Genomic DNA, 26,732 nt, shown 5'->3' on the forward strand with positions numbered 1-26,732 from the left:
GTTTACGGAAGCATCACACATTTGATATGGATAGCAAGAATGTCTAGAAGTAGTGTGCTGAAAGTCAGTATTAAAAAGAATTTAAATAGCACACTTCTGGTAAAGGGTGATTGTAACTCTTCAAAGTTACAAAATAATTTCTCTAGAGTATAAACTATGCCAATTTTGCACCTTTTTCTTCGAAGTATTTGATGTGTACTATCTCTGGAGGTGAACTGGCTGTCTGGTCAGTAAAGTGGTTGGGTCCCTGATCCATGCATCTGCAGTTATTTGCTGAATTTTGCCAAGTAGGGCATTTTTTTCCTCAGAACAGACTACATAAGAATTTGTGTGTTAGCACGAGCAGTGACAGTGTTAGATTGGCTTGGTGAAGACAGAATCCCAAAACTGATGTGAACATTTGTACATGGCAATTGAAAAATGTTAGTATAGTTTCATTTAAGTAACTTTGCAGTTGGAAACAGGCTCAATACCATTTTCTTTTCTTGAAGGAATTCCCCCGATGAGCGGAACTGGCACACTGCAGATATACCTGCTGGACATCAATGATAACGCCCCCCAAGTGAACCCGAAAGAAGCCACAACTTGTGAAACACTACAGCCTAATGCTATTAACATCACTGCTGTAGACCCTGACATAGATCCAAATGCAGGCCCTTTTGCCTTTGAGCTGCCTGACACACCTGCTAGTATTAAGAGGAATTGGACCATTGTTCGAATTAGTGGTAACTAACATTATAGAAATCTTAATAATTTTAAAGAAACTATCACATATGCATTTCTGTGTTTTACTTTGTTGTTATTTCGCAACGTACATGAATTTGATTTATATGAATAGGAAAGCACCTTAGTGTAAGTTCCCCAAAGAAGAAGAAACTTTGAGAGAAAAGGTGTTCACAGTAGTAAAGTAGTCTGTTATCCTGAGTGTCGTGTTGAACAATAAGTTAATGCAGAGCTCAAAGATGAGCCATTTTTGCCAATACTGTTTTAATCCCACATGAGCAGTACATTACTTTTTAACAAGTGCCTTATTTTCACACACAGGTGATCATGCCCAGCTCTCTTTAAGGATCAGATTCCTGGAAGCTGGTATCTACGATGTGCCCATAGTAATTACAGATTCTGGAAATCCACATGCATCTAGCACTTCTGTGCTGAAAGTGAAAGTTTGTCAGTGTGACATAAATGGAGACTGTACTGATGTTGACCGGATTGTTGGCGCAGGTCTGGGCACTGGTGCCATCATTGCAATTCTACTTTGTATCATCATCTTGCTCAGTGAGTAGATAGATCTCTTATGCTAACTCTTCTATTCTTGTTTTGCAAGTACCATCTTGTTTTAGTCCCACGTACCTTGACAAAGATGGGGGAGTGATTAAAGACCCAAGTCCAAGAATTGTTGCTGCATAGTTTAATGTCTTGAACAAGTATGAAAGCTTTCTGATGGTAAAGGATTAGGAGTCTGTGAGACAGATCATAACTAGCACTTGCATGGCAGTCAAGCCCCAGAGTGCATTTGTGAGAGAGATTCTCCATCTATGCCCATGGGCACTTGTTATGTTACGTCAGTGAGTGACCAGGTTGAAGATGTGATTAGCCCCTAGACATTTAGTCTCTCTTGTGCTGCTGGTACTGTGTGATTTGACACCACCCACAGCGGGTATCAGTGCCTTTAAGGAGTGCTCTGGTGTTACTGTTGTTGTGCTTCAGACTAATGCAAGTAGGCTATTTGATGATTTTGGAAAGTAATACATCACAGCCCTTCATATAAGACCCAACAAGCAGGCAGCCATGCAGGAACAGAGATGTGTATGTTTGTTTAAGTACTACATAAAGCTGGGCTAGTATTTTATTTTTGTGTCAAGTGCATTCAATAAGGGAAATGACTAAACATCATGACCAAGTGTCTGTCCAGTGTAGTAAATTAGATGCTAGCTTTTCTACACATCATGGTTAACTGATTTCTGATTGTGGTGGAACACAAGTAAGGGATTAACCTGTTAAGAGTATACTGTGCACCAGTCCAGAACATACAAAATGATGAAAAGGAGTAACTAAAAAAAAAAAAAGTATTTGAGCCTAGCTAAGCCCATGGCTGTACAGATGCACGGTACAATTATTTTCTTGATACAAGATACTCTTAAAATGTTAGGTATTGAATTAACAAAGCCTTATTGAAACTATCAAATCCTTTAAGATATTCTTCATATATTGACATTCTAGATACACTGGAATTTCTTTCCATGAAGATGGTTGTAACTGGAAACATGGCTATTGTATGAGAAATTCATTTACTCACATTTCTTCTGTTTTGTTTCTCATTCAGTTTTCTTTAACAGCTTCAGTTTGTAAACAAACAGTATAACTTGAAATTGTTGAGTTTAGAGATTAAAAATATATAGCTCTAAGTGCCACTGCATTTTCATAAACCTTGAGCCCTCTTGCTTCTAAACATAAATCTAAACTTAGGCAACAATGTAGTCTGTTCTCATGGACTGCTGAGCCATATGCCAAAATAGCCTAAGCTTGGTGATGTCAAAACATCAGAATTACTTAAACTATATAAATTGCTATATATTCTTGGGACATAGCAGAAAAAAATGTAAATAATGTAATCTTTTAGAATTCTTGCCACAACTGGAGAGATTTCCTTCTGAATCCACTGGTTTATGAAGCTTGGTCTTTCTTCTTCTCATGACAAGTTTATTTTGCAGATGCGGAATGGATTTGTGGCTTATGATCTTGAATATATGATTGATTTCCAAATCAAATGGCCTATAGTAGCCTGAGTTTAAACATCTCTTGCTTAAGCTGCCTTCTATGAAATTTTATATTTAAAAATAACCCAAAAAAACTCAACCTCATCCAGAGCAGTCAAAGCCAACTTTCTTGGCTTTTTTTCTTTTTTTAAATCTTGGTGTTAAATTTGTACAATATTCCATGGCTGTACTTCAGAATAAAGATGTGATTTTGTGTCTTCCCTTTTTGCAATGTAGTTTTAGTCTTAATGTTTGTGGTATGGATGAAACGCCGTGATAAAGAGCGTCAGGCAAAGCAGCTCTTGATTGATCCTGAAGATGATGTGAGGGACAACATTCTGAAATATGATGAAGAAGGTGGTGGAGAAGAAGATCAGGTGAGGAATGATTAAAGTTTTTTAGGTATAGATTTGCACTTCACTCTGCACTTCATCTATTTTGTTTCCATTGACACGTTATGATAGGTAGCTAATTTTTGCATTAAATACTGAAGGAAGTAAGTAGTGTTTTAAAAACCTGAAATATAACATTGCTTTCTCATGTTGTTTTTTGCAGTTCCAGAAATACCAATTGCTTGCCTTTTGGATGAGATGTAAAACCAGTATCTTGTCCACTTACAGTCATGCCATTCCGACCATATGCCAACTAAGGCTGTTAAATTTATATGAAAATTAACATCCACTCTCATTGTAGTCTGTAAACCTTCTCCACTCCTTGTCTGGGATCCTGTTGTACAGAATCACTAGTGCAGAGTGCCTAATATAGTCTATTCCAAATATCACCCTTTTTTGCTGGTAGGTGAATGCCTTTCTAGATATACAGTAATGCTGGCTATTGACAGATTGGCCACTACTGGGATTTCACCTTGGGAAGTATTTATGTTTCAAGTAGCTGTCAGGGCACATCTATGTTTATTCAAATACCTTTCCAGGCAGGTGCCATATGCATTTACTCTCACATCACTTCTGGTTGAACCACTGCTGATATGTCAGAGGACTAGGAGTGATGTGTATATGCTAAGAATAGCTTCTTTTTCCCCTCTTTCTCCAAGTTAGTGAATTTCAAAGCAGTGTGATTTCCTTCCTTCAGAGGAGGTTTATTAAGTGCTTTATGAACATGACAAACAGTAGATTTATGCACGTTATTAGTGGTAGAAGTAAGTGTAATAATTACAAAGGGAACAGTGCATATAATAGAGCCTAAGAAATTTTCCAGTAAAAAGCCTTGAAAAATTAAGTGTAATTCTTCCACACATACCCAGTCACAGTCATTCGGCACGTGAGTTATCTGAAAAGTGGCTCCCTTCACTGATACAGACATTTATAGCTTCTCTCTGCTCGTTTGTTGGTTTGTCTGAAATTTGTGTTCCCCTTAATTTCTATGCTTCCTGCGTTTCCCCAAGTACTGTTCTTACTTCCTGGCTTTTCTACATAACTTTCTTCTTAAGCAATAGGAAACTTCAGTTTATGCAGTTTTGGAAGATTGCATATGTTACTAAATAAATTGAAGACAACCTTTGAGTCTATATATGTATTCCAGTTGTTCATACACAGTTTGAGTACAAGAATTGCATCCTGTTTGTGCATCTGTTACTGCACAAAAGATTTACAAGCTTAAAAGACATGAAGAAAACTCAGTCCTGTGAGAACTGATTTTCTAGTTCACATATCCCCAGCTCTTGTTCACCCACAATTCTCTGCAGGATCTGTTGAGCAATTTTCATGTGGTTTTGATTTTTAATTATTGTCCGCACAACTCTCAGGACAGAGACAGTAACATTCTCAGAGTATGTACTGTTCATTGGGAAGTCATAGGTGATGCTAGAGTAATGTTGGGAGAGTTTGTGCTGCAGATCAGAAACTTTAAGCATTGTTGTAACAGCATACAATGAGAGTAAAATACTTCATAGTTTAAAAATGGTGCTGAAGTCTGTCCTCTGTCCACCTTGTACTGTGTTCCCCTGCAGTGAACGTGTTGTCTTTGTGAGAGGTATAGTCAGGGTATTGTGGCAGGAGGTAACACTGTGTGAATGCCGTAGAGATTAGCAGGATGTAAACCATCCATAAATGCAGTCTTTCACCAGCAGTGAATGAGCGTAGTGCACGCGATGAAAGGAAAAACTGTCAATGGGTGGAGTAGCAGTAAGGTGGTAAGAAATGTGAAATTAGGATCATTTCTTCTCACAGTGAGCAGAGGAAGCACCTCGACACAGGGAGGTTTAAGGGCTTTATAGAAAATTGAATGATTTTTAGCCACAAAACCCCTGCTTGCTTGCTTAAGACGAATTTTAAGGCCACCGTTGCAAATTAATTATCTTAGCTGCCAGCCACATAGTTCAGGGACAGTGGTCCCTTTCCTGATCCATTGAGCAGTAGACCATAGTGTCTGAGGGTCTAAAAGGTTATTATACACTCCAAACATAACAAACACTACAGGAAAAGAAAATAAAAGCTTATACAAAGTATAGCAAGCTTTTATAACCACTTCTGTAGCAAGAGTTTTAGACCACTGCGTAGGCAAGAAGGGGGTAGATTCTCCCACAGCTCCAAAGTTAGGAATTTGTTCCTGTCCAGAATGCCTGAATAAGAGAGCACAAACTTTTCATGTAGGCACTTAATTTTCTATCTACAGTGGATGATAGAAGTAAGCTCTGTCTGGCTTTTCAGGGAGATTATTTTACTTTATTTTGGTTTGACGTTTTGTAAAATCTAATTTCTGCCCGTGCTTAACTAGATGATAATAGTTCCTAGGTTCATTTGTTCTTGGTTCCCTCCTTGCCCCCCTCACCTCTTGTGCCCAGGGGAAAGAGGTAGGATTATATTTGGTTGGGTTTTATTTGCTTTTGCATGCATTTCATGTGGGATTTAAGAACTTTGAATGCTAAGCTTTTGAAACATCCCAACAAGTTCACTACAAGTAGTAATCTCATTTTTGCACACTGTAGCTTAGCAAAATACTGTACAAGCAAAGCTGTGTGCAGAACGTCGTGGGCAAAAGGCGTTGGCCATAAAGATCTTTGCATTTTTGTCAAAGTTAAAGTAAGCGTTAAAGTGTTAGTGTTCCAAAAAAGCGTGAGACTGCCATCAAAAATCTATTTTCAGAAGGAAGCTTCATAGGATAAAACTGCCACTGTTCTATTAAAATCAAGAAAAATTATTTCATGCTAACCTTGCATCCACAAGTCATCAGAAAAGGACAGAGGAAAATGCTCTACATCAATATTAACTTTTTATGGAGCGCTCTCCCCAAAACCATCAGGATTGATTGAACAAGAAGCTTTGGTAAAAGGCAGTGCACAAGGTGACTCGGAACACAGAACCATCCAACCCAGGGTACATCTCATGCAGCAAAATAGAAGGGAATGCTCAAAGCTTCATGTGAATCTCAGTGAAAACAATATTTTAAAAGCTTCAGATATTTTTATAATGTACCTTTTAAAATTAATTATTTCTATTTATAGCAAGCCAATTCCTTAGGCTTTTTTAAAGTCACCTGCTTTTCTTGATGAATACTTGAAGACTTACCATGTGTGGCCTCATATTTTTCTTGTTTATCCCAGATGTTTAGGTGAGTTGAAGATATGGTGGGTAGGGCTTGAAGATAAGTGACAGAACTTTAGGAGTCGTTGCATCCTCAACCAAACTACTTTTAGACTTGTGGTTTTGCTCTTGGAGTAATTTATTTATTTAAGAGGGTTGGTTTATTTGGAAGCTATGCAGTTGGGTTTCTTAGCTGTCACAGCAGACCCAGAAACTCCTAAAGCATGCTTGGAATGTTCCTTTCAAACTCTTTGTACATGCTGTCAGAGTAATGTCTCCTGCAACAAATTTGATGAGTTCCAAATTCCAGCTAGTTCCTCCGAGTCGTAGCAGCTGTCAACCACAAGGTGGAATTCCTGCTTGGTTTGGTGTTTTGTTTGTTTTTTGTTTGGTTTGGTTTTTTTTTTTTCCCCTCCTGTGCTAGCATTTCCAAGGAGTTATGATGTGAAGTCTGTCATAAAAGAGCAGTGTACTCCATCATGAAGATCTCCTGTTAATCCCATATGAGGTCATCTTGGCCTGCTTTGTTCACTCTGACAGACTGAATGCTTGTAAAGAAAATTGAGGTTCTTGAATGATTCATAGTCTTCCTCTAGCCTGACATGACGTACACAGGGTCGTGTGATCTCCTCAGCAGCTGAGAAAAATGCTTTTAATTCCCTAAGTCAGAAAAGCTCTTGAGCTGTGGGCCATAACTGAAGTCAGCTGGCTCCCCACTGAAGAGCATTAACACCTGAAATGTTCTGGGCTTTTTTCACCTAAACTTCTGTTTCTCAGAAGTACGGGCTGAAAAACTAGCTGTGAAAGCAGTACAGCACTCCTGTTGTTCCAGGCAGAAATATTTTTTTCATGGTTGTCAGGAAAGATCACTGTGCTAGCAGATGTTGGGGCCAAGGGAGGAAGAAGAGGAGGCAGCAGTATTCCAGATAGAAAGTCTGGGACTCTTCTCAGGATTTTGTTTAATATTTTCTAGTTTTAACAATTTGGCTACCTGACTTACGGCAGCTGGGCCGTGAGATGCTTCGAGTCAGCATCATTCCACAGAAGTCAGTGGGACTGGTTTGCTGACTGGTTTGGGGAGGGGGGATGTATGGTGGGGGTTTTTTGTTTTGTTTTGGTGGGTTTTTTAATTGCATCTGAACCTTTAACCCAGCAACTGGGGTAGGGGATGGGAGGCACTACAGTTTGCTATATTCTGAAATAGTTGTGCCTAGTTTATGTACAAATTATGAAGCTGGTAGCGATTGTCTTGATTATTAGCGGACCACATGATCTAGAGCTTGTAGCTGTTTAGCAGACGGGAGGTGTGAGATACAAATGACAAATATTGTCCCCCAACACTGTGTGCTCTCAACTTGTAACACTATTGTCAGTTCTAAATACCAGAACCTCATGTTGGCTGAGTGTTAAAGCACTTAGCACATGTGTGCAGCATAGTTCATGCACATAGCAGATCACAACCCATAAGCATCACTAATTCATTTTCATTGCATATCTCAGACCATTCGTGTGATTTACATCAAGGCAGTGGGTGCTCGACTGGGATACGTGCGGCATATGTCAACCTGATAACTGTGATACTTTTTTTTTTTTTCCATTTAATTCCTTCTGTATACATCTTACCGCACAAGATGATCCTCTCATCTCCTTTGAGCCCATTTCTTTAGTGTTTTCTGAATTTTAGTAGTACTTGCTCATGCAGGTGGTCCTGTTGAAGCAAGTTGCCTGAGCAAGCGCATGGTGTGCTTTGAGAGTATCGCAGATCAGCTGTTTTGAACCTGGTTTTTAGGTTTGCTCTCGGATCTCTTCAGCACAAGAGCTTCTATAGCAATGATTTTACTATTATTCAAAGTATTTTTCTTCCTAAGGATTCTGCGTATTCCTTCCTACCTCACCTTTTCTTACAAGTGTGTTCAGACATTAGTCAATAGCTTGCTTTTTGTCATGTTCTATTATATGTTTATATAGAGAAAGAAAATAATAGCATTTATTTTAAAGGTGATAATAGCATTAAAAATAAAAACATAGTGGCTTATTTTTATGTGTGCAGGATTTAAATTCTAAGCAGAAATTGCTCCTTTATAGAAAGGGTAGCGTTGTTCGAGCATTTGTGTGTCATTGATAAAAATGAATTGAGTGGTCCTTTGGATTTTTTTGTTTGTTTTTTTTCCTATTGTCGTAACTTTCTGTATGCCTGAATCTTAAGGTTACATTGGTCTTGTGTGCTGGATCTTATCATAACCTCTGTTGTAAACATGACAATGGTCCCTACGTACTCTATGAACTTTATAAATCCATTTGGTTATATTTTATTTTCACCACCCTATCTAAGTGTTATTCAGATCATTTACTCTCACTTTCTAACCTTTATTTTGCATTAAGGTTGAACATATTTTATGTTTAGAAATTTTAATCATAATGAATGAAATAACTGTTGCTAAGATATCCCTAGGAATGTGCAGTATTAAAATTAGAAGGTAGTTATTTTGGGGATTGTGTTTGCTTACTAAGACATTAACTTCATTTTTTGAATGAGTGACTCATGGAGTACTCCTGTGGAGGAATTACTGTCGTTCCTTGGTGAATCTTTATTGCATCATACGAGAAGTAATGTTTCCATAATTCCATTACAAAATTCTTTTGTGTTTTATTTTATCCTATCTAGAACCTATGCCTGTTATTGTGTTTTATCTGCAGCTGGAGTTTAACTTTCACCTTTTTTATTACTAAAGAAGATAAGCTAGCATCTTGTTTATCTTAAAAATTATTAACTTGTAATACTCCAGATGCATCTATAATAAAAACAAATGGGAAAAGCAATATGGCAGAAAGTAATCAAAAAGTGAGTGGCAAATAGAGAGCAACTGTTAGCAGAGGCATTTTAACTAGCCTCCCACCTGCAGCCTACATCTAGTCAGTTCTCTGTGCTTTGCTTTTTTTGGAGTCCCATTATTTCAGCAGATGTAAGATTTAGCACAGGTTGGAGAATTTTACAGAACTCGGGCAATGTTTTATGTGCAAATTTCTCATAGTTTTTTAGGGTGATGTTTGGTGGGTTTGGGGCTAGAATGGTAAGATGTAGTGGGGTTGGTTTTCACTTGCTTTTTCTTTGTTTTTAAAAGACCTTGGCAGATGGGAATATTCAGCTGTATAAAATATTTCTTCCCTTGCTTCTCCATCCCATTTCTCTGTTGGAGCAGACAGTCTTTGGAACACACAGGCAAAGCAGAACATGTTTTATCCGTAGGTACTTGAGGTCATAGTTTGCTCTGTTCTCTTAAGCCAACAATAAAATTGGGTTTACACTAATACACCATTCTGTAAAACAGGTGGGTAAAATGCAAACTTCTGCCAATGCTGCTTTACATGCACTTAAACCACTGCAGCTGATTTTGTTCAGTGAGTGACACTTAGAGTTCTCACCATCAAATTAAGTGATCTGGTGACAATTAAATTGATTATTTCTTGCATGGGGATAGATCCAAACTTTCATATTTCTTTGCAAAGGCTGCATCCTTTGAAAATGAGAAACAGGTGTAGTGTTTTTGTTACATTAGTCCTATGTCCAGTCCTGTATTCATGCATAGCCAAAGCTTTAGTTCTGTACAAGGTGAAAAAACAAGTCATCCCTAAAAGTGTATAGCATAGTCTAATGAATGGCCAGGAAATATACTGAGCTCTGAGATAAGAGAAACCAGATTCCTAAATCATTAATGAATATGTCAGTCAGGTTGTGTGTACTGGGGTGTATCACTGTTACTGTTAGAGAAAACTTTGTAGTAGTGGAAAGCTCAATTTAGATGTAATATATTCCAGTATTCACATATATTCAGAGTTTTCCTATCTGGAAAAAAGTCAGTCCCATCTATGCATAGCAATTTATAGTTTTAGTAAGTTGTGGTTTGATTCTGTTGTTTGCAGTTGTGCTTTATAATGTTGCAGGATGCATTCATACAAAGCAGGTCTCATTACTGTAAAAAAGTTTACTTTGTTAAGTTTTTGCCAAGAAGTTAAGTAGATTGTCTAAAATGCAAATACAACCAGAACAGCTAATCCAGGAGAAAAAAGTTACCTTTATAAAGCTAGAAGCTTCTGAGAAACTCTATTTCCTGGCCTATCCCCTCATGGGTTTTTTAGGGATTGTAGCATTTGGTAACTGTCAGTCAGAATGCAAGGTATTTTTAAAAAAAATCTCTCCTACTGCCATAACTGATGACTGCTGTATGAGGGATTACTTAAGTGCTGTTAAATGAGTAGCTGCCTTGCACAAGAGGAAGTTATTTAAGGGAAGAGATTTTGAAGGCTGCATTATCTTGCTTCTTTGTAAATCAGTGATAACGGGGAATAGAAAATGGCCTTTTCTTCTATTCTGGACGTTTCTTCTGTTCAAGTTGAGATACTTGGACTGTGCTTCCAACTACCATGTAGATGTTCTTAAAGAAGTGCCTTTTGGGGTTTTGGACCCTTCTGCCTACACATCTGGTAAGGTGGTTAATTTGTAGGGCTTGGCTAGGTGGTTCTGACATTTAGCACTGTCTCACTGGGATTTCATGTTTCAAGAATGTGAGGCGGAAGCTAGTAAAGCTGTAAGTCTTTGCTTAAAGCTGTCTAGAACTAAGTGAATAGCTAATAAGCTAAATATTTGTAATCAGCTTGGAGGGGAGGGGACTGATGGGGTTTTGCAAGTTTTTTTTGAGATTTGTTTAATTTCACAAGATGCAACTTCTGATAAAATGCTCTTTTAGTACATTGTGACTTTATTTTCTTTCTTAAAAGCAAATCAAAACCAGAAGTTTTTCTGCTTCAATACAGATGGTGGGGGCGGGGGGGGGGGGGTCAGCAAGAGCAAATAGTGATGCTAGAGATGCTAACCAAAGAGACAGAAGTGCTGATGGTTACATCAAGAGAGCTATATTGATAAAGCGTTAAGGTTGTCATCTCTTTAACCACCAGTTATCTAAAAGATAGCCATATTGTCTCATCCAGTGATATCAGATCCCTTTATAAACAAAGGGAAAGATAAGGGATCATTCAGCTTGCTTCATTTAGATCCCTGCCATAGAATGGGAGGTTTCTGTTTCCCTGTTGACTGTAGATTTGGACAATCAGACTAGTCTAAATTTCTGGTTTCTAAAGGCCTGAGTTTTTGCTTAGATGCAAAATGGGAGCAAGCTAATATGTTTTAGTGACCTTCCAATAGAGAAAGCTAATACTAGATTCTCCCATCAACAATCTAAGCTTGTCCAGAAGTTTGAGGAGAAAAACTCAAACCCTCAGTTTGGATTTGCTTAAGTCCATACTGAAGGAAGGGAAAGAGGTGTTTGTTCTAAAATTGCTGGAGTTAGGGCTAAACAGCATAAATAAGTAAATAAATACTTCTGACAAAAATTGGCAGGTATGAATTGGATGCTTGCGTTTGCTCAAGTACGTTTCCAGTGGAGTCTTGTTCCTCATTAGCGCCTTGGCTGATTGTAATTATGAACAGGTTATATGGAAAAAGGCTGGAGCAGACAAAACATTGTTGACTTGTGGTCCTGAAATTGAGTAAAAATAAGGACCCAGAATGTTGCTCCAAGCTGGCTGTCCCAGCCTACCCCAGCATGTCTTGTTCCCTGTCTGATGTGCCACAGTTTTCCATTTAGCTGTCACTTCTGCAGTTAACTATCTTAACAAACTCTGCTTGAGACTAACCTTAAAGTCTGTTCAGGAGCTTTAGGTAATACATGAAAAATTTTCCCATTTTTCTAGCTGTGAATGCACCATTGAGTGAAGAGATGGAATTTCAGCAGCCCTAAACAGCTTATGCCCTGGCTCTTTAAAACATTTTTCCTTCTTTTTCTTTGCAATAATTGAGCAGAGTTGACTTTAGACAGAATGTTGAAACAGCTGGAGTTGTTGCATGGTGCTGCATTTGTACAGCACTAAGCCAGTTTGGGGAGATGGTGGATGACTTGCCATATCTGAATGATGTACAGTTAGTATTGATTTTAATGAGACAAGAGATTTGAGAGTCTGTGGTAATAAGCACAATGGATCTTCTCTTCCTGTCCAGACACTAATAAACCTGCAAAATAAATTTCCTCTGATAGAAGGCTAGGTGGCAGTGTCATAAATTATCCTAGAAAAGAAAACCAAGGTGGGAGTCCTTGTAAGGACACATTCTGCACTGCTGTTGCCTTGTGAATGGCAATCTTTGCTGTCTTTTTTAGCTGTAGAGCCTGGAGGTGTCTCAAACTATACACACACTCAAGAGGATGGCCTAGATACTAGATACTTAGATACTAGACTGACTGACTTGATTCATATTGCATTTCTGTATGACTACCAGTAAGAATAATAATTGTATGCATATGCCAGTGGGTGAAAAAAACACTTTATCTTTATAAAACTGAAATTACTAGAGAGGCTCTCCTGGTTTTAATATATTGCTATTTAACCATACCTGTTTGAATTCCTCTGTAATGAAATGCTTAGTATTAAAAAAAAACTGTATTTTTCATGTCTCCCTGTTGGTGTTTTCCACTTTTATCTTTTGGGTAGGTATGAAAAGCACTCTTGTGTTACATATTTACAAATTCTAGAACATACGTTCTTCTCTATTTCATAGGATTTTCTGATAGCACGTCTCTAAACTATTTTGATTTATGTTACATAATAAAAAGGGAAAGGAGAAAAAGTTCTGCTCTGTTTACTTTTCTCCAATTCATACAGCTTCATGGCGACCACTTACTATTCTGTTTGGTACATGAAGAACCGAAACGTAGAAGCTACAGCTCTGCTCCGAGGAACTTGTAATCTAATTAAAGCATATGAAGCTGCAGTCTCAGATCTCAGTGGAGCTGTTCCACCTTTTTTGACTATATATTGGCGTGCAGTCAGCTGAGGACCCAAGTAACAAATTGGAAGGTGTAGTGGATTTGATAGTCAGTTACAATTCTCCCAGCAAAATACCTTCACTGCTGACAACAGACCTCTCTTCCTGTTGAAAAGTCTGGTTTTGGGGTCACAGTAGGTAGTACTCTCTAAAAGGACCTACAACCTGCAAGGTGACAGTAGAAGTAAATGCTTGCATTCCTTCCTTTAGGAGCCAGTTAGGAACTAATGCAAATGTAATTGGCTGCACAGACAGCTTCCAGCAACTTGAGATCATAAATAAGATTTTTACCAGAACAACACTGTTGAAAAACAGAGACTGATGCTGCTCAGCTGCTTGGATTATTTGTGGGGCAGGGTATCTGGCATACAGGAGAGTTGGCACGAGCCCCACTCTCCTGGTAGTTCGTGAATGGCTTTAGTTTAAGCCTTTAAGCCCAGTTCTTTGTTCTGCATTTTTACCAGTGCCTTGTGCAAAGGCATCCTTGAGCATGACTACCTACCTTCTAGACATGACAACAGTGAGGTGAATGACAATGCTGAAATGCATCACACTGTATAAATAGTATTCAGGCATATCTATCTTAAATGCATAAACATTCATCTAATTAAAATTTTTATATACATACATACTGCTTATTGGAATTCATAGTGCTATGCTAGCTTCATCAGTCTGCCAGAGTTTGAAACTGCAGCATCAAGTACTTAATGAACGGATCCACAAGTAATCTTTAGAAAGTGCTTAGAATTAAGGCCAAATCTGAGGAGCTTTGTACTTCTTATGACATTTTTTCCCCCTTTGGCTTTCATATTATGGAAGCCACATGAAATCAGCAAGGAGTCTTAAATTCATTCTTTGAAGGTATTATAAAATGCTGCAGAGCAGTGCGCTTTCTCAGAATGAGAATGTCTGGCATTTATTTGCTTAGAAAAATAAGAGTTGGATTTGGCATCTTTGCTCTATGCAGTAAATCATCATTACTAGGCAAAGTGTTTAGTCTCTTAATAGTACTACTCAAATCCTTGCTTCTCAATGGAAAACTTACGAGAAGCTCTACAAATCTGATGGAATAGAATTAAAACAGTAGATTCAGGGAGTATAAATCAAATAACATACTGGTGGTATGCAAATAATGTTACTGACTTATTCTCAGTAAGCATTACAATCCTGAAAATAGGACTTCTGCTGAAATGATACTTTGCATTTTCCCTTTTTTCCTCCTCATGTTTCCACCTGACAGATATTGTTTGAAAATCTCCTAATGTACTGTCTTTGTTTCATATTTTGCAGGATTATGACTTGAGCCAGCTCCAGCAGCCTGACACTGTGGAACCAGATGCCATAAAACCTGTTGGAATCAGACGTCTTGATGAAAGGCCGATCCACGCAGAACCTCAGTATCCAGTCAGATCAGCTGCTCCTCATCCTGGGGACATTGGGGACTTCATTAATGAGGTAAAGGAGAGAAAAAGAGTTTCCTCCTAAGATCTGATAAGCTTTTATATTTTGTAATTGTACTCTACATGAGTAGCTGTTATGTTTGAACATAATAACTTTTTAAAACTTACTTAGACAATTAAAATTGTCTTGCTCATAGAAGTAAATATGTTCTTCTAAAGTGCAGGCAAATTTAATTAACTCATTCAAACAGAAAGGGAAGATATATCAATTAACTTCTGTACGTTTGTATTAATTACATTCATAATATGTTATCAGCTGCAACCACAGTATCTCCAAGCAGGATTATTCTGTGGGTTCCAAGTAATAAATAGACTAACAAAATTATAGTTTAGCCTAAATTCATTTATTAATTCACAGTAATTTAATAATGGAAGAAGTTCATTTTCATTTTCCTCATACATTACCCTTTGAATCCAGATAATAGTGGAAATTCAGTACCTTCAATAAGACCAAAAGAATTCCATCAAATACGATTAGTGAGCAGGGCAGCTAAATTAAATGTTGTGTAAGTGCTTTTAATACTTGTCTTGTCAGAGCGCTTTAAAAGTCTTTGCATTATCTTTGATTCTTCAATCTAATAAAGATAAATGGAAGTTAAGATTCAGACTATACGAGATTACTCACAGTTCTGAAAGAAATGCTCCTACAAATATTCATTTCATTATTTCTATCACTGGTCAGTCTTAAATCATTGGTTTTGTGGAACTTAAGATAGAATGTGTTTCTTGTGCTTGCTGGTTATAGGAAAACAAATACTGATCCAAAATTTATTACTCAAAAATAAGCTATATCCTGTAGATGAATAGTAGTAGTTAATTAGTTTCTCATATCTTCCTTGGCGATTGGAGCTGGGCAATTATTACAGAGTATTGCAGAAATGTTTTTGCAAATGTGTTTATTCTTGTTTGCTTTAAAGAAAAGTCAGGCTAATATACTAATGTCTTTTGTGTTAGCAAGCTGCAGAAAATTGAGTTCATTCCTTTTAAGGTATACAGCAATACAACTGTAAAAAAAACTTACAGGGAGATGACTAGCACGAAACATACAAATATTCTTATAAGACATTGTATTTCAAGAGACTCCAGGTTTGGGGAAGAGCTGTATTAGAAAGAGATGTCTCAACAAAGAGGATTTTTGCATTCCTTGCACTTTAAATATTACAATTTTAATCGGCTTCTGGAAAATAGTGGAGACATGGGACAATAAAAGGCCCACACTGTTGGCCAAGGCCGCATGCGCACAAGAACTTCCTTGTGTTTCCTTGTTTTTTTCCAAATAATCAAGAGTTTTCCATCTTATTCTCACACAGCTGTGACCAGATACTACCCACCTGGCAGGCAGTTGGGAGGAGCCCATGATGCTCAGTACCTTGATTTTTCTTGTCCTCAAAACAACTGTCAAGCTCTCTTACAGAGCCAAGACAAGGAATGAGTGTGATTCTCCTGGAAAGCCAGAAAAGGGCCAGAGTTTGTCCAGTCTCCTACAATTTCTAAATTACTTAGCAAGCTGTTCTTGCAATACTATTTTTCAGGAGGTTATCACCCTTGAAGATTATAGCATCAATGTGTACACATGGAGTTGTAGAAACAGTACGTGCTGTCTTGATTTAACCCAACATGTTTATATCACAGTACAGACAAGCACCGAGCCATTTTCTTATTGCTGTCTGTTGTATTAGATCAATACCTCCCTTTATGCTTCCCCTTGCCATCCACCAAAAGAGAAAGCTTCTCCCAGCTATTATTACACAGTAAAATAATGTCAGTAACATTGACTCTAAAATAAAATTAACCTTGGAAATATATATGAAATTAAAGAAAACATGGCAATTTTCTTGTCTGCAAGTTAGCTCAGAATTAATTATATCCTCTGATTGAAAGGAACTATGAGGTAGTTTCTGTGTTTCAAGCATTATATATTTACCTTCTTTTTTTGATAAGGTATTTCTTTCTTAGGATTTCACAGCCATGTATTGTTTTACCATGGGGCATTCCATCTAATCCTCTCTCTAGCATACAGTAGCCACCCAAAGGTTGTCCATGCTCCGTCTGTTTTGCCAGAAGTCTGAGCAAAATGGAGATTTTATTTCTCCAAAACATTTTCATCTTATTTTGTGTTTTATGTTAAAATTTCCCATGGCAAATGTGATTCTAGAAAGTCCATTGGGGGGGGGGGGGGGGAAATCAGTCTTTCACAGTAGTACTCACTATTACAGTTAAATTTCCAAATTATCGGTGTCTAGAGCATAAACATGCAGGCTGCACAGGTTTTCAGACTCTCTTCAGAGAATTCCACCTGCAGTCCTGGCAAGATTATACCCAAACAAATTGCTAAGTTCCTCTCAGTTTTACTTGCAGTAAAAGGAGAAATATCTTGGGTAAAACCCATACCAGACATTTCTTAGGGCAGTTTATACAGAAGATATGCTGAGCTGTGAAAACAATGCAGCAAGATAAGAAAGGGGAAAGTTCATATCTCTCTGCATCCAGCTTCAACATCATTAGGCAAAGAACTTTCTTCCACTGTAACTACAAGTCATACTGTAACTTTTCCCTTGGGCAGCCCTAACACAAACCACCTGCAAAACTAGCCCCGTTGCTAGCTGAGCAGGGCAGGCTGCCTCTGAATTGTCAGTACCTCGGTAGCAAAGTCTGCATTACCCCATTGGTTTGAAAAGATGCAACATTTTTGGAGATCAGTCTGGTCTTTTGGAGGACTTGGCCCTATTCCCAGAGATGCTGATCAGCATGATCCTTTGGGATGCCGGCCTGTATGCGGGAATTAATTTAGTCTGTTGAATACTCACCAGCACCTCAGACACACAGCCAGCATTGTTCAGATTAGCCTCTGAATTACTGCAACTTTTGACAAAAAAGAACTATAGGTCATTGATTTCAGATATTAGAGGATTTAGCTACCATTGTCAAGCAAGCATGTGGTGTTTTTTTCTTATTACTTTTATTACAGAGCTGTAGAAACAAAAAGTGAAAAAGACCGAGTGGGTCATTTTGTTTCTTTCCTTTTGGCAGTACTCTGTTTCTTCTGGTATATTATTTTCTAGCTGTCATCTGTTGTATTAGATCTACTTAACTCAATCAGACATACATGAGTATTTTGTAGTGTTTTAATGACTTCTCAGTTGAAAAACAAGCTACAAGTATGATAAAAACTTCAAGTATTTTTATAACACTTACATAGTTAAGATAGTACATACAGAGCTACGAACTTTCTAAAATAAGAAGGTTCCAGAGGTGCCTTATAATCAAAATATGTTTTGCAAGCATAAGCTAAATGACCTCGGAGACTTTCTTGTTTTGTCTGTTTCAATGGATAGATGAATCTCTAATTTAAGGGGGGAAGGGAAAAAACCTTGTTTTCTTCCAGTCCAGCGTACAAAGAAGTCAGTGAAATAAGTCATATGTTATTAAGAATCCTCTGTAGACCTTGTTTTCCATTTTGAGCCTTTTAAAACATAACCTGCAGAGTGTGGAGCGTAATTAACACATAGAATAGTCAGGATTTGCAGGACAGTATAAATCAGGCCTGTTTGAAGTAGCTTTGTTAATCCTGTTTTCAAGAACCGCCTATGCTGTCCCTAGAAATCTTGAACAAATTATATTGTAGTGGAGAATTTGTGGCTAAGAATATATTTCTAATCAATAGAGGACATAGCCTGAGGTAAACTAAATTTAAATTACAAACTAAAGGTCTCATCCCATGAGGACTTGGAGGACCCTCAATTCATTCTTAGTAAATGGTTATTGATACAGTGCACCCCCAAGCAGAATAGAGTCCCTTGATGTTTTCTGTTTTGTCAAGTAAAAAAAAGGTTCCAGATTTGAAAAATTTTTTTTATTTCCCTGGAGTGCTCTGTTCTTCCTTTCCTTCTCATCAAAAGTCTGCTGAATCTGATTAAGTAATAGGATTAATGAAAATAAAAGCGTTATATTTTGTAATGTTTCATATTAGCTCAAGATTTTGAGGGTGTGGCTTTCCCTTGATTTGAGGCAAATTGATAATGGTACACATACTAAGGAAAGTATAACTTAAGGTTACCATTGTTTCTCAGCCAAGGCACTGTAGTTTCTCCTCTTCTGCCCCTTATCTCCTCCTTAGTGAAAGTTCTCATGACATATATAAACGAGGAAGAGGAAAAAAGTGAGATTGCTACTCAGTCTGTCCTAGGTCTCAAGCTGACCTTTATATTGCCACGGCTCTTCTGTGACTGCTTGTTGTGCATTGGTGGTATAGCAAATGCAAGGAAATGTGACTTTAGTTCACTATCTCCCAGCAGGATCACCTGGTCCCAAGCATGTGCTTCGGCAATTCTGTTGTTGAATAAGCTTCTCTACCTAGTAAAAACTTTGGGGTTTCAGATCAGGAAACTGTAAACCAAATAACTATAACAGCTCTGCTGCTCTGAGATTCTTGAACACATCTGGGAAAAACTGAGAGATCTCTTCAGAAGTGATTGACACCACCAGGGCAGCCTTTTCAGTTGTGCCAATACAGCAGGTTGTGGTACCACCCACTGAAAGGGATGGCATAATAAGCAAAAAAGGCAGCAATACTGAAACCAAAGGGAGCTTCATAAGCCAATTTCACTGCTGAAGCTGACATCCAGTATCTCCAGCTTCAGACACGCTGTAGAACCGAACAGCAAAGCCGAGCAGTGTACTGGGGAGGTTCAGAGAATATGCTTAGCAGAGGGAAAGTGATATAAAATTGTAGTATTTCTTTATCATTTTAGTATGTAACTTGCCACACAAATATAGCAGAAAACTTGGTTGTCATATGAAGAGTTAGAGACTAAGTTCAGTCATTATACTGTGAATCTGAGGAATTTTTAACCAGAGGATAGGTGCAAATGTCACTGTAACTTTGGCTGTGCAGTTGAATCAATACCTCCATAACATGGCCCGTAGCTACCTTCTCTGAATGAAATGGATTACACAGTAAGCACAACCTTTGAAACAGTGAATTTGTTAGTGAGATGCTATCTTGTAAGTCAGTAGCTCAAAGCCAGTTTTTAAATGCTATCATGATGCCAGCAGCAAACTGAAAAAAAATCCAACTTCCCCTTTGGAAAAAAAGATGGAAAGAGGCTGCCTGCCACCTTGCCATGGATGGCTGATAGGTACACATGAATTTCTGCAGTCATGTAGGAAAATGTTTTGTTCACTGATTTTTAATAAATTAGTATCCCGTGGTTGGCTGGGTGTTACTAGACAGAACTGCAGGGAAGTAGCATTTCTTCTCCAAGCCGGCTTTCTAAATGACTTTTGCACACTGATACCTGGGATTCATACCTCAGCACTCCTTAAGTTCAAAATGGTATGAATCCCAGCTGTCAGTGTGTTATTAAACACGCAAAGCTCAAGTGTCACCTGTGTTCGAAAAGCATGGGTGTCTGTCACCCCAAGCAGGCTTAAGGGAAGATGTAAGTACCATTAGGCCAGCTACTGCCTAAGAACTAAAGTTGCATTTCTGCTTCAGCAGCAGAAATTGAGAGAAAGCCTTAGAACTATTTCCAGCTTTGAAGCTGGATAAGGGAAGTCTCCCAACACTTGCTATTGCCTTTTTGGAATCTCAAATCTTTTGTGCTTATTATGGCCACCAGGATGGAAAACTCCAAAGAGAAAGATAACAAGCATCACCAATTACTCTTATCAGATAATTCAAAATTGCACTTCTAATGCAGGCTATTAATAACCTGCTTGATGTTGTTGTATTACATGAAACGATCATTTTAAGTCCAAAATGTGTTCTTGATTAGAGGTCATTAGTTTGATAAATATGCAGGGCCTTTCCGCCACTGATTTGCAAAATTATTTTAGGTACATTTTGCACACTTCTGAATGATTTTTAGATAGGCAATAAAGAACCAGGATGCTCTTCTACCTTATCAATGCCATATGCTTTAATTAGTGGGTTTAGCTATATACGTATTTCTAGAAGAAAAATCAACATCCATTTCCATTATGTCACATTTAGACTAAAAACAATTGAGAGTAAAACATACTTTTCTAAAAACAATATGTTAAATAATTCAAAGGAGGCAGACTCAATCCTTCAAATAATTGGGAGTGTAATAAAGCCATTGCTTAAATAAATAAATGTTAAAAATCAAAAATAAAGCTAGCACAAATAGCCCTGGTTAAAATTAAGAGCGAGCAATTTAAAATCTTAGGTCAGCCTTAGAGAATTCTGGAAGATATATCCCTTGCCAGTGGCTGCCATCCTATTCAAAGTGGAAGATCTTGAAAAAGCATTGCTAATCCTGTGGAAGAAACTGCAAAGTTGAAGAATCCAAAACACAAGAGGGCTTTTAACTTCAGGTTTCAGCCTTTTATAGTCAACTTGTAAATCTTCCCAGGTTAAGCACAGAGCAAGCGTCTCGTATTCTAAAATTAAACTTATTGTTTTGGTTTGGTCCTGTGTAAGAAAATGAGGTAGGAAGAGACTTTTCTCTGGAAGAAGTGTGGTTCTTTCCCTGCTTTTCTCTTGTTCAATTTCTGTTGGTTTTAGTTTGAGTTATTCAGCTCTAGAGAGTAGAAATTCAAAATTACTGAAGACCCTATATTCATGTGTTGATAACTTGAATACTTTGAAATGAGGAAACAAAAATGGTTATAATCTTGTATTTGGCTTTGATGTCATTGTGTGTGTGTTTTCTGAAGAGCAGGTGGAATCTTACGGGTGGTTATGGCAAAGCACTTAAGGATTAAGCCAACATATTGCATCTTTTTCTCACAGCAGCCTACAGAGGTACATGAATTTTACAGGACTGACTAAATACGGCTTTTGGCACATGCAGGTGGACTGCAGGCCAGCAATGTCAGTGCATATGTTATTGGCCATGTGAGGTGGCTGTTAAAGTGAATCTTTGCAAACATGCCTATTTCTCCTTCCCCATCTGTCTGTTTAACCAGTCCCATATTGCTCATGCTGCAGGTTGCAAGCTGTGTAGCTCTGAAACTATATTTATTAGCATCGGTCCTAGTGCCACAATGTTCTCTTAAGGTTTTGTTAGAGCTGTATTTGCAGCTACATTTAAAATGTCCCGTGCTGTAATGCTGGAAACCTGGCCATTCAAAAAGGAATTGAAATAAGTTCTCGCTGGAGTTACAAAAATATGAATCCTCTTTTGAATTGGATTGCAGAACAATAAGAATTTTGTTTTTTTCAAGTGGCGATTGATAGATAACTGCACTGCGCTATCCCAGTTACATTTTGTCTCTCTCTCAGATACAGAACTTTGTCTTTTTTCTCCCTCTCCTTCTTGCAGGGACTTAAAGCAGCCGACAATGACCCTACAGCCCCACCATATGACTCCCTCTTAGTCTTTGACTATGAAGGAAGTGGCTCCACTGCTGGATCCTTGAGCTCTCTTAACTCCTCAAGTAGTGGTGGTGAACAAGACTATGACTACCTAAATGACTGGGGCCCACGTTTCAAGAAACTTGCTGATATGTACGGTGGAGGTGATGACTGAACTTCAAAGTGAACTTTGTTTTTGGACAAGTACAAACATTTCAACTGATATTCCCCAAAAGCATACAGAAGCTAGGCTTTAACTTTGTAGTCTACTAGCACAAGTGCTTGCTGAAGGCTTTGGCTTAGGCTGCAAACCAATTTGGGCTCCGTGGAATATCAGTGATCCAATGCTGTTTGGAAAAAAAATATTGAGCTCAGTTACACTTGAATTTTACAGTACAGAAGCACTGGGATTTTATGTGCCTTTTTGTACCTTTTTCAGATCGGAATTAGTTTTATGTTTAAGGCTTTAATGGTACTGATTTATGAAATGATGCATTAAAGAGACAAAATATGTTGGGGTGGGGAGGAGTAAGGTGAAACACAATATGCTTCAACATGCTTTTGTTACATCGCATTGCTTTTATTAAAATAAGGAGATTAAAAATAAACAAAAAAAATCCTCATGGAACAATTTTATTATCTGGGAGAGAAGACCATGAGGTGGAACAATGTACATTACTTCTAGTTTTAGATGTTAGGGGATTTTTTTCACTAAAATTCTAAAACTTATGCAGCTGGTTGCAAATAAAGGGAGTTTTCATATCACCAGTTTGTAGCAGAATTGATTTTTTTTTTCTTATGCTAGAATGTTAGACACATTTTGGTCTTAATCCATGTACACTTTTCTTTTTTCTTTTTTTAATTTCTAGTATTTTTTTCCCACTTCACTGTAAAAAATGGTATGTGTACATAATGTTTTATTGGCATAGTCTGTGGAGAAGTGCAGAAACTTCAGAACATGTGTATGTATTATTTGGACTATGGATTCAGGTTTTTGCATGTTTATATCTTTCGTTATGGATAAAGTATTTACAAAACAGGTTGCAAACAAGTGACATTGATTCAATTGTTGAACTGTAGTTAGAGTACTCAATATTTTTTTTATTTTTATTTTTATTATTTTTTTTTTGTTTGGGGAGGGAGAAAAGTTCTTAGCACAAAAGTTTTACATCATTTGTACCAAAAAAAGGGGGGGGGGGAAGTTGGCCTGATACTGGTGGCACGAGTAAATATACAGTATGTTTTGGGGGCAGGGAGGGAAGGGGGAAGGAGCTTTCAAACTGGAGAGACTTCTGAGAACAGCTTTGCCTCTGTATTGTGTACCAGAATATGAATGATACACCTCTGACCCCAACGTTCTGAATAAAATGCTAATTTTGGATCTGGTGCTTGGTTTGGCATTTATTTGTCCTACCTGGGCAGCTATAGTAAATAAAAGTACAGAAAGTGTGTTTGAGTTTTGTGAGAATTTGTGCACCTCTTTAGCTTTCGATACTACTGGACTGAAAATAAGCTGCATATAGAATTTGGCACACATTTAGAAAGCAAGTTCCCAGGTGAAAGCGAAGTGATCTGTGCCATTTCTGGGAATTCAAAATTTTCAATTCTGCATTGATGGCTAGCTCTTTGGTTTAATGTACATTATCTGAATAACAGAGCTTGCATCATTTTTGGCTCATTTCTAGACTGACAGTTTAATGATTGTGTGATTATGCTGCGGGTTGCATAAATAAGATAAACTGCAAATCCTGGCAGTCACCTGCCGCCTGGACTTTCTTGCATTGAAGTAAAGACAAGGCCCTGTTAACTTCAGTGCACATCAGATCGTATCCTTCAAGGAGGTGCTCACGGTCATGGAGCTTTATCAAAAAGTCCCATTAGGAGATTAGTCATTACTAAACATGTTTCTAAACCTGTTACAATGATTTATTTACAAACAAAGCAAACATAGTAGGTACAGCAGTTCTGCCTTCTTCCACATGCAATGATCTGCTCAGGTTTAATGTCTACATTTACACGTATTAAAGACTGAATTGTGAACAGTACGAAGCTCAAACTCGGCAGAAAACGCCACGGACAGTTCCTTGGTCTGTTGAGAGAACTGGAGCAGCAGGAGGGGATCCGGGCACAGGGACTGGCGAAGCAGCCTCCTGCACTGGGAAGGCTGAGTGGGCACGAAGTTAGTCTGTGGGTGATGTTTTTCAGCATGGTGCCACTTCAGCGCTTCCTCAGCGCTCAAACTATAATTTGCATAATTTGACTGTGACTTCCAGAGGTAAATCCTGAAATCTCAGTTGGGGACAGTTAAACGCTGCATGTGAGGTATCTCCTCGTCATGTGCTTTTCATGGGCATGTCTCCTTTCTTCCTCTTGTTCCTAATGAAAGTTGAGAGGTAGCAATTCTCTCAGACTGGGATATAGCATTTCAGCATCTGCGTACCTGGCTGTTATTTATCTTGTCTGTTCATAACTATAGCTTGATGCTGTAGCAAGCCTTGATTTTTCAGTAATGTGTCAAAATTATCAATGACCTTCTTTAAGCTATTTCCATGTTAATTAGCAGTGTGGGGAAAAAAAGATGTAGAGCAGGACATAAAAATGAAAATCTGGCTATGCATAGTTAAGTAAGGAAAACTTTTGTAAAGGGCAGGATTTAAACTGTAAATGCATGTTAAATAAGCAAAAGGCCACTTTTAGCGCATTGATTTTCCATCTTCTGTGATTTATGCAAAAATATATTTTGAGCATAATAATTCTATTATTGTCACTTGGAACCAACAAACTGGAAATGCTAGATGAATTTTATTTAATTGTTATTGAATGTTTAAAGATACAGAGGGGGAAAGATTTACGAAATATTTCCAGTTCTGGCTATAACACATTTTTTTGTTAAAATGGAGCAGAGGTCATCTTTTATGAGCACTCAGCTCTTTTGCACAGCAATAGGAGTTTTATCTTGATCGGACAATCTTCCAGCTCTACCTACAGCTGCTTTGAAATTGTAGCAACGGTTCTCAAACTTAGTGTTAGGTCAGCATTAGGTCTACTGAACAGAACAAAGGGTAAATCATTTTTATGCATCTCAAATGCTTTTACAAGAATAAAAGATGTTTGAACTGATCCTCTTTCATCAAGCTTCGGGTTGGTTCTTTTTCTAGAAATGTGCAACCAGGTTTTGTACCCATGATATATGCTTAAATCCCCATCAGAGGACTGCACTGAAAGGAAGAGGATGGCTGAACTTCAGACCCTACAGTTGTCTAGAGGAAATTCTGGCAGCCTGTTTTGGAAATGGGATTTGGCAGTGATATATATTATCTCTGCCTTGTAGACGCTTTATCCAAGGGAAGTTATGGGCAAGAAACTTAGGAACTTTCCCATCTCAGCCTTTCTACAATTTGTATTTCCTTTCAATGATAGTCCTTCATAGCCTTTGTCCTTCTGACCTTCAGGGGTGAAAAAGGTGGAGGAGGGTGTGTTTGGGGAGTGAATATCTTAAATGGATACAAAAGGCCTTACATGTGGCTGGATCTAGCTTCCTGTGTTTCCTCTGGGATTGCCAAGTATTGGTGAGGGATGTTAATACTCATCCCTTAACAGTCCAAAACATACACTTATCATGCTCCCTCCAAGTAGTTGAACCGCAAGCGACATTGGAGTTCTCACCTGGTGATTTTACTGCTGGTGAAGTGCTCTTGGCTGTGCTGTAGCACTGTTACAAGCTGCCTATAAGGCTCGCAGTGATCTTTTCAAATACAAAAAACTCACATAAATCAGTTTGATAGGGCAGACAATGAGCACTGACTTCTTCCCCTTACTCCAGGTTATTCTGTCTTGCTTGACTGTGCTTTATAAAATGTTTATAAATTCATGTAAATTTTAAATTGAAGATGTTTGTGTCTGTATTACATTGGTCTGCAGGCAGAAGGTGTTTCTCAGTTGTGAACAAAAATATTTTAGACAGCCAATTATTTTCTGCTGGTGCCAAAGTAGCAAAGTCACTCTGATGCTAAAAGCCACATGAAGCCTGTTTCTCAGGAGTTCTCTTTCTTGGTATGCAGTATTTTTTGGAACCCTACGAAATTCCTTACCCTGAAGAACATTTATATCTACTCTGCCATGGTCTCACCCACCATAACACACAAGGGAAAATGTTGTCTGACAGGTGACGGGACACACTTCCCCAAAAAGGTGTCTCAAACATGTCTGTAATCATTCAAGATGTCTCAGGTATGCCAATTCTTACCTGACACAACTACTCCCATCTTCCTAAGGAGCCTTCCTTCTAGCAGGAGTAGCATGGTTTTGGTAGATTTACCTTTCTGGATCAGGAATGTGAAAGCAAAGTCCCTGCTTTTGCCTCAGTCAATATTAATTATTCAAATAAAATGCAGAAAAGTCACTCAAATGCCTTAATACCTAATCCACAATGGTATATTTCAAACAGTTTTCCTCATTCAGCCAGACATTATCTAGATTTGTATGACATCCTTACTTTTTTCATTTCCTTTCCATTTCTTTACATAAGCTTTACTTTTCCGTCTTACTGTAGGCAAGGGTCTTAGGAGTTTCTCTAAAGCATAGGATAGTTGCCCTTTACTTAATATATGTCACAGGAATAATGAAAAATTTTCCCCTTAGCAACAAAGCCCAGCTGGAAAATAGAAGAGGAGAAGAATGGCTAAGGAAAAAAAGGCCAAGTGCTTCTCACAGGGACTCAAGGTGCCTTCCATCATACGGACAGGTAAGAGCATCCCATTTGTTAGGGACCCTTTGATC

At 38.1% G+C, this 26,732-nt stretch overlaps 1 protein-coding gene across 4 annotated transcripts in view; it reads left to right on the forward strand.

The window, feature by feature from the left end:
* The window catches only part of CDH2 (cadherin 2), a 117,330-nt gene extending 93,996 nt beyond the window's left edge, over positions 1 to 23,334 (forward strand). For all 4 annotated transcript variants that reach the window (XM_030011915.2, XM_030011916.2, XM_030011917.2 and 1 more), the window contains exons 12-16: positions 492 to 725; positions 1,045 to 1,278; positions 2,997 to 3,136; positions 14,463 to 14,627; positions 21,922 to 23,334. In XM_030011915.2, coding sequence (XP_029867775.1) covers positions 492 to 725; positions 1,045 to 1,278; positions 2,997 to 3,136; positions 14,463 to 14,627; positions 21,922 to 22,128 — 980 coding nt within the window. In that variant the 3' untranslated portion in view covers positions 22,129 to 23,334. The remainder of the gene's footprint in view (positions 1 to 491; positions 726 to 1,044; positions 1,279 to 2,996; positions 3,137 to 14,462; positions 14,628 to 21,921) is intronic.
* Positions 23,335 to 26,732: the final 3,398 nt, after the last annotated feature.

This window comes from Aquila chrysaetos, chromosome 4 (genome assembly GCF_900496995.4).
Source record: "Aquila chrysaetos chrysaetos chromosome 4, bAquChr1.4, whole genome shotgun sequence".
In the NCBI taxonomy this organism is placed as follows: Eukaryota; Metazoa; Chordata; class Aves; order Accipitriformes; family Accipitridae; genus Aquila; species Aquila chrysaetos.